This window comes from Bison bison, unplaced genomic scaffold, assembly GCF_000754665.1.
Source record: "Bison bison bison isolate TAMUID 2011002044 unplaced genomic scaffold, Bison_UMD1.0 scf7180017864062, whole genome shotgun sequence".
Taxonomy (NCBI): domain Eukaryota; kingdom Metazoa; phylum Chordata; class Mammalia; order Artiodactyla; family Bovidae; genus Bison; species Bison bison.
The window spans coordinates 833,757-843,027 of NW_011494634.1; the positions used below are offsets into that span (position 1 = coordinate 833,757).

A 9,271-nucleotide genomic window follows, 5' to 3' on the forward strand; every position below is an offset into this window, starting at 1 on the left:
GAGTAGGAGCCAGGGGAGCGTCTGCTCCAGGAGTCCCCTGAGCAGCTTGCGGCTGTGCCTGGCCCTCTGTGGGGCAGTCATGTGTCTGCCTGCCCTGGATCTGCCTCGGCTCAGAGGCCAGCTCTCAGAGGAGGAGACAGCACTTACCTTTATCTGGCTGCGTTTCCAGGTCCAGGCCAGTGAGGAACACAAGGCCCTCCCCAGGTTCCTTCCTGCCTCTGGCCTCCCTCTCCTCCTCTCTCCTCTAGCTCAGTTAGTAACATTATGATAATAAAGGAAAGAAATCAGGCTACAGACTTGCCAAAAATTAAACGATCCAAAAAGTGTTTCCATTTAACTTTAGGAGTACATTCAAACATGTGTGTGTATGTGTGTGTGCCCATTTTCAGTATGCACCAATATGTGTATGTTAAATATACATACCTTTGTAGGTGGGGATAAATTAGGAATTTGGGATTAACATATATACACTGCTATATATAAAATCTGAGAAGGCAATGGCACCCCACTCCAGTACTCTTGCCTGGAAAATCCCATGGACAGAGGAGCCTGATAGGCTGCAGTCCATGAGGTCGCTAAGAGTCGGACATGACTGAGTGACTTCACTTTCACTTTTCACTTTCATGCATTGGAGAAGGAAATGGCAACCCACTCCAGTGTTCTTGCCTGGAGAATCCCAGGGACGGGGGAGCCTGGTAGGAGGCCGTCTATGGGGTCGCACAGAGTCGGACACAACTGAAGCAACTTAGCAGCAGCAGCAGCATATATAAAATAGATAAGCAGCAAGAACCTACTGTATAGCACAGGAAACTATATTCAATATCTTCTAATCACTTATAATGGAAAAGAATATGTGTATATATATATATAACTGAATCACTTTGCTATATACCTGAAACTAACACAACATTGTAAATCAACTATACTTCAATTAAAAATATATATATATACATATATACACATACCTTCAAGTATATACACACATATAAATCTTGGTATGCTTGTATAAATATAGATATATTAATATGTGCCTGTACCTACACCACACATACACACAACACACCAAAAACTAGGAATATAGTAACTGGCATGTAGAAATAAGCTTCATATGAAATATTTTTCATCTGTCACCTACAACCTGAATTATTCATATGGATAACAGAGAACATGTTATATTTGCAATCAAGTGAACAACATAATCAACATCTTCCTTATTGTTTCTCACTTAAGAGGAGGGGCAAGAGGAAGAGCACACTTCTAGTACTAACATGATTTCTCTATTTGACCTTTGATAAGTTTACTTAGCTCAATGTAGATTATGAGCCTTTTAGTTGCTAAACATGCTGCATTGGTTGTCACTAGAGAATGAAGTTCATTGCCTAGAAAATTATGGTCTAAATTGAAAGGCACCCGGTTCCTTAGGATAACTGACTAGTAATTATTAAACCACACCCACCACACCCTTGATTTTAAGGTTTTGTGGTCCACTCTTTCTTCATGTATTAGCTTTTATTCAATCATCATTCACTCATTTTTTTTTCAAAATATGTGTAATCTGTCAGAGAAAAGGGAGATTTGCTGCTCATGAAAATATTAAGATGAGAGAAACTCCAAGTATATAATGGTACAACCATATGATCTTATAGATGAGAAAACAAAACTCAGTTTATGTAACTTGCCATGGTCTCATATCTATTAATACATTTCTACATAGGTTTTTATAATATCTGGAACCCTCCTTCAAATGGTTTATTTTGAAGCCTGGCTAATATAGAGAACTTAACTTTGTGAATTTTACCTGATTTAGATGCCCACTAAACAGCAGTTTCCTCTTCCTTTCCTTGAGTCTTTTGCCATTATTTTCTAAAAATTTCTTCAGATCACATTTAGCAAGTTAATTCATTTACTTACACATATATGAGGTATTGACCAAACATTTTATTTTCTTGTCCATGATGACAGCCTTAATGAGATTCCTTTGATTTTATGATGAACTGCCTCCCTGGTTACTATGCATCTGAACCTGACCTTGGCCACAATTTGTTTTGCTTTATGTAATATTTGCAGTAATTCATTTTAGCCATTTTAGCAGGGTGTGAAGCTTTGAAAGGGTTAATTAATTTAACCAAAGTTATTCAACCAGTAAGTTATACAGAATTGTTATAGTAATCCATTAACCTCATCCCAGAAAATGTTTTATTTAACCACAAATAAAGCAGACTTTACTCATCTGAAATAAGCAAACAAAACATTGTAACAGATAGCCTCTGACTTAACTTCTGATTAATTGCTTGACCCAGCTAATCAGTATATGTCTCTGAAAATCAGCCTTCTCCTTTGTTAAACAGTATCTATGATACTCGAACTTATTGCCTCACATTGCTGTCAATATTGAGTGATAACTAGATAGAATGCTTTATTAATTCATACTCTGTCAAACTATAAACTTACAAATCATGGTCATATATTCATTTGTCTGTTCCCAGCACTTGGCTTAGTGTCTGCCCCATAAGAAGTGTTCAGCAACTATTTGCAAAACTGAATTGAAAAGAAATATATGGTACTAAGTATTTGTGAAATAATAAGAGTTCTTTCCTACATAGTCTTAGGTCAGATGACAGCAAAAGCTACCACTAGGCTTCTTTGAGCCCCATGCCAGTTTCCAGGAAAAAAGAAAAGCACAGCGCTTCCTATTTCCCAAATTCTGGAAATTTGCCATTGAGGATTCTGTTTATGGTAGGCTTCTCTGGTGGCTCAGAGGGTAAAGCATCTGCCTACAACGTGGGAGACCCAGATTCGATCCCTGGGTGGGGAAGATCCATTGGAGAAGGAAATGGCAACCCACTCCAGTACTCTTGCCTGGAAAATCCCATGGACTGAGAAGCCTGGTAGGCTACAGTCCATGGGGTCGCAAAGAGTGGGACACGACTGAGCGACTTCATTTCACTATGTAGAATAAGAAAATAGCATATTCCAACATACAGAGTACTAGTCAAAAGGCTTGGATTTTTATATCAGCCCTAGTAAATGATTAACTGTATAAATTCAAAGGATCTTAATGGCACCCCACTCCAGTACTCTTGCCTGAAAAATCCCAGGGACAGAAGAGCCTGGTGGGCTGCAGTCCATGGGGTCCCTAAGAGTCGGACACGACTGAGCGATTTCACTTTCATTTTTCACTTTCATGCATTGGAGAAGGAAATGGCAACCCACTCCTGTGTTCTTGCCTGGAGAATCCCAGGGATGGGGGAGCCTGGTGGGCTGCCGTCTATGGGGTCGCACAAAGTCGGACACGACTGAAGCGACTTAGCAGTAGCAGCAGTAAATGATTAACCATATAATTAAATAATTATATTAATGATATATATAATGATTATATATATAATATATAATATATATAATGATATATATAATGATAAATAATGATATATAAAATGATTAACTATATAATTAAATAATTATAAAAAGTATAAATTCAAAGGATCTTCTCTGCTCTCTCATTCTGTTTCCTTATCTCTTCCCATACTCTCCTAATAATAAAACTAACAATAATAGGGACTTCCCTGGTAGTCCAGTGGTTAAGATTTCACCTTCCAATGCAGCGGGTGAGGGTTTGATCCCTGGTCAGGGAACTAAGATCCTACATACCTCTTGGCCAGAAAACCAAAACATGAAACAGAAGCAACACTGTAACAAATTCAATAAAGACTTAAAAAAACAATAAAAATAGTAGATTACTTCCCTTGTGCCAGAACCTGAGATAATCACTTCATTGGCATTATCATCACTTCTAATTCACTTCGTATCAACTCTATGGATTTGGTGGAATTTTTGTGCCCTTTATGTCAAGAAGGAAACTGAGACATAGAGATGGTAAATAAATTGCTTCATTAGCTTTGAATTCAGCCAGTTAACTTCAAACCGAAGTCTGATTCAACTCTTAACCTAAACTCTATGTATACCCTAAGTAAGCCTGCTGTAATCACCATCAGCACTCCCCAGTAATATATTAGAGACAAAGAGAAAAGTCAATGTATGGTTAATCATAAAATGATGAATAGTAACATGGATGGTAATAAATGCCACTTCTTAAATACTATGCACTGTGGACATATTACCTCAATTAATTCCTCAGAATGACCCTGTGAGAAAGTCATTGCTATTATTGCCATTAAATTTGAAGGAACTAAGGCTTTGCAGGGTTAATCAATTTAATAAAGGTTATTCAATGAGAAGGAAATGGCAACCCACTCCAGCATTCTTGCCTGGGGAATCCCATGGGCAGAGAAGCCTGGCGGGCTATGGTCCATGGGGTCGCAAAGAGTTGGACATGACTGAGCAACTAACACACTGCATTCAACTAGAAAGTTAATAGCTAAAAGAGTACCTGTTAGATCTTGATGCCAATGCTTGCAATTAATGCATGAAGCTGTACACTGAAGATAGCTTTGTGCATTAATAGACAGAAGAAAATAATCTTGAAGATAGTCTGCTCCTATGTTGCAAACAATTTCATTATTTTAATACCTGTAATTTCTTGCTAAAACTTTTTTCTAAAATTTTAAAGGTATGTAAGCTGACCAGCCATGAAATGGATTTCAGCTGTCAGAAAGACGAAGAGTTTCAATAAACAAACCATTGATCTGTGAGCTAGCCTATATCTACATAGGCAGCATACAATTGAAAGTTGAGCATTTCTTGGTGGAAAGAGAGTCTTTCCTCAGGTTCTGTTTCAGAGCTTGGGTATGGGCCAGCCTGGGTCATAGATATAACAGGGTGCCATATGTCATACGGACAATTTGAGAAGTATCAAAAAAATCCCTCCTCTTCCACCAGCTCTAACCTTCTGCAAATATGACATCTTTATGTACCTACCAGCCAACCAGCCAAACAACCAAACCGTTTGGATAAATTATCTAGCTCAAATCCTGGCTCTACCATTCATTAGCAGTGTGAGCTTGAACAGGTTACTCTATGCCTTTATTTACAATTTGTAAAATGACGGTGATAATAATGTCTCTGTTATAGGAATTGTTTTAGATTAAATGAATATTATACAAATCACCTAGAAAAATGACAGTACATATTAAGCATTCCTAACAGCTAGATGTGATTATCATTGATATCCGTCAATTTATTTGTATTCCTCTAGAATATTCTTTGCTAAATATTCTTTTAACAAGCAGCAAATGACAGACCATTTTATAAGACTATCTTGCACTAGTGTGTGGGTGCTCAGTCGCGACCGAGTCTTTGCAACCCCAACTGCCAGGCTCCTCTGTCCATGGAATTTTCCAGTCAAGATCACTGGAGTGGATTGCCACTCCCTACTCCAGGGGATCTTCCCAACCCAGGGAATGAACCCATGTCTCTTGTATATTGGCAGTTGGATCCTTTACCACTACACAACTTGGGAAGCCCATCAAATGACATGTACATTATTATTCACTTAATATTGCAAAAGATTGGAAAAGTCCAAATTTTGTAACTTAATTTAATCGCATATTATGGTTTTTGCCATGAAATGTTAACCAGCTATAACAAGAAATTGAGATTTTTATGACATATGAAAGAAACGTGATATGCTACCAATAATAGAAAAAAAAGAAGAGGATAAATGAACTTAGTATTTGTACCTAATATCTGTTTACATATTCATAAAAGATCTCTGGTAACTAGTAAACTAAAAATTAAAAATTGATTTCTAGTTAGAGAGTGAGTACTGGACAGATGGAGATTGGGGGTGGGAGGATGACTTTCATTCTTTTTTGTTTCTTAAATATTTTAAACCATTTCTCTACCTTGATTAATCAATAATATTTTATTAAAGTTAATTTTTATCATCATCATTATTATTTCTTTGTCATCAGCAGTTATGCATGTAAGAAGGGACCCTGGAAAATTTTAACTGGAAAAATCTGAAAGAAAAAAATCTTGAGAAGGAGCTGTTAACAGGCAGTTGCCAAAAAACATGCCTCATAATTTTTTGAAGAGTTGGTAGGCCCAGCTAAATTTTGGATAATAGTTTATCTTCCTGTGGTCCACCTCTCTGTACATCATCTAAGTCATCTCTTTGATGGCTTAAAACGCTCCAAGCCATAGAGTTCTATAAATGGGGAGATTTTTTTTTTTCCCTCAATTGCAGATAGTTGATTATGTGAGTGGCAGAGTGCATCTAGGCTTCTAACTACTTGGTTTAGACCTTTCAAATCTTCTGGAAAGATCAGTTGAAATATGGGATGTATAAATCCTCCAGACGGGCCAGCAGTCCTGCTGTTGCTCATAGGATTTAGAGCCCAAGAAAATTAATAGGTGAAAATACAGAAAATCTTTGAAGACTGACAATGCAAACACAACACAATGTCTATTAAGACTCACAGCTTTATTTCTGCTAGAAAAAGAGGAAAAACATTTTTTTTTTTTTTTACAAAATGTTTAAACAAAAAAAAAACAAAACAAAACAAAATGTTTAAACAATTGTTTTGCATTATTGGATAAAGTCCCCAGAAGAAAAAGACCATCCAGGGTTGGAGAGTAGGTTCTTTCCAATTACACGGCATTTACAAATTTTATTCAATTATGAAATCTCTGAACAATCCCACACTGGTTCACAGATACCATAGTCCCTAAAAGCATAAACAATGAGCCAAAATGATTGGCTCATCTTAGAGTGAAGAAAAAAAATCTAAGAAATATTAACTTGCATAGCCATTCAAATTATTGCTGCTTTTTATAAAATTCTTATAGGTAACTTTGCACTAACTTTCTCCTTTGCCCTCACCCCAAAACTCAGGAATTCCTAGCAAAATTATGAGCTACTTTCCAAATGAAGTCTTGGGGAGGGTTTGCAAGCACATGTATACAACCTAAGGAATTTGCATGAAAATGAGAAATAAATTAAATAAATATCTAATAAATAACTCAGACAACATTCATTATCTACAAACTCAAATGCCACAAAATGCTAACTTCAAGGATAGCTTCCCCCACCCCCATAACTTCTCAGGAAGGTAAGAACCAGTATAGACTCAGAAAGCACCTAGGATGGCTTCATCAATCATTTTACTTGTCTATTCCCTCTAGGGCAAATCACGGTGAGGGGAGCCACTTTGGTGGCTGATGGGGTTTAGGATCTCTCTTCAAGGGTACTTTCAAGTAGATTTACAAATTAAGGGTGCAAAAAAAAGTAAGATTAGTGTTGCAAGCAAAATGGAAAGAAAATGACTTTGGCTATAAGGAGATAATAAGTTAAGGGTAAAAAAAAAGTTGATACACAAATAGTTTGGCAGGTTTTAGGAGTTAGCTGAGCTGTAGAAAATCACATACTAATCTGCCTTATCAATTTTATTCATTGGCCCTATTTGTGTACCCTGCCTGCTTCCTAAACTTATCCTCTCTGGCAGGAGCAGGATATGATCCACTATCATGTAAACCATGTAGGCTTTTGGTTTGTTTTAAATAATTGTTCCGGCAGATTGAACAGGACAGTGAAACTTCTCAGATCACATTTCTCTGGGAAAAAATAAACTTAACAAAATGACTGCTAATATAAAGGAAAGAAGAGTTACATGAAGAAAATATAACATCCTGCAAATCAGGATAAATCTATGATGAAGACATAGATTGGTAAAAGCATTTGCTGACCTTGGATTTGATTTCTACATCCCTAAGTCTGGTCACTTGAAATGTTATCTACAATATGTAATAACATATTTTAAAAGTGAAGAAGAGGTAACGATTAGTGGGAAAGGAGATAAGGAATTATATATGTTGGAAAAATTCAAGTTTGGTCAATAAATTGACTGGTGCTTGTGCTTTGAGAAAATATGTGTGGGCAGATGTTAGTGGTTTTTAGCCATGCTTTCTTTAACCAAATGAAATTCATCTTGCCAAAGAAAACCTAGTGGTTTTCCTATGGACAGGTTAAGAGTCCCAAAATGATGGTTAGTTAGTATCCAATGGCTATTTTATTGCTCTTGAATGTGACCTGGGTTGTTTGCTGATTCCAACAGCAGTACCTGAGCTTCATCAGAATTTCCATGCCTCTCTGGTTATGAAGGTCATGAAATGATTCTCCAAGTCCTGTTGGCTTGGAAGAGTCTAAGGTTTCAGTGTCTTGCTTGCCCCACTTCGAGTACTGAGAAAAGTGCTTTTGAAATGTTATCAAGAATCAAGTTGGTATGAGATCTCTATTACGGTTCTCAAATTACTAAGGAAGATATGTTCAGCTTTCAGCCCAGTAAGAAATAGAGCTAATCTCTTAAAGAACATTATTCACAGTGACAATCAAGGTAGAATGTCAGCCTCTGGAAGCTATTTTTAGATGGATGCAAAGAAGTCCTTTCATCAAGTCTGAAGGACATGCACCTGGTGCTCCTTTGGCACTTCCATCCAATCATTCCACACATAGTGTCCATTTCCTATTACGCCTCAATCCTTCCACCATTAAGAAGTTTGTAGGAATGACCCCCAAAGTCATAGAATTTCATAACTGTGAAGAACTTTAGAAATTATCTAAACTTAGAACAATTGCCTGATTTACCAGTAAGTAAACAGAGGCCAGAAATGAAAAACGAATTGGCATAGACCATCCAGTGAGTTTTGGCACCACTAGGATAAGACCCAGGGCTTCTGATCAATTTTCACATGATTGTAAACAATCAAATAATTTCTTGTGAGGACCCAAAATAAAGGAATCAATACAATATGAGAAATTGATGAGAAAGGAGGGTGACAGGTTAGGGAGACCCAAACAGCCTAGGACTATTGTGTTTGATATACATCTATAGGGTCCCATTAAGGTCACCGAATCCTCTGCTCAGTGACTTGAGCTATGGAAAATGTCTCCAGGCATCTTTCTCTGAAATGCTGGTCTGACTGCCCTAGTCAGTGAAGATTGTATTGAGTTGGGCCCCAATGCTGTGGTGGGGGTAAGAATCATAGGACATATCTATGGGAACATCATAGCGGGGGGTGCCAGCCTGAAAAGGAGTTGAATGCACATGCCCTGAGCTTAGACTTGCAGCAGGGTAATGTGGCATGAAACTGTAGGACTTATCCAGGTCAGGGGAGCCATCTTGCTTCAAGGAGAAGTTCCCACTGATGCTCAGGGGTGGAGTAAGTGGGCCCTCATAAGGTGGTGTACTGCAGTCAGGTGGGTGGCTCCCAAAAGATGACTCTCCCAAACTCTTGAATACTGGGGGTTTGAGATTAATAAGATGTGTTTCCATATGGCCATAAGGAGGGCTGGGGAGCCCGGGAGATTGATAGT

The 9,271-nt window shown here is 37.7% G+C and overlaps 1 protein-coding gene across 1 annotated transcript in view; it reads right to left on the reverse strand.

Annotated features, from left to right (window-relative positions):
* Positions 1-8,882: 8,882 nt before the first annotated feature.
* The window catches only part of NEUROD4 (neuronal differentiation 4), a 1,103-nt gene continuing 714 nt past the window's right edge, over positions 8,883-9,271 (reverse strand). The window contains exon 2 of the mRNA XM_010836281.1: positions 8,883-9,271. Coding sequence (XP_010834583.1) covers positions 8,883-9,271 — 389 coding nt within the window.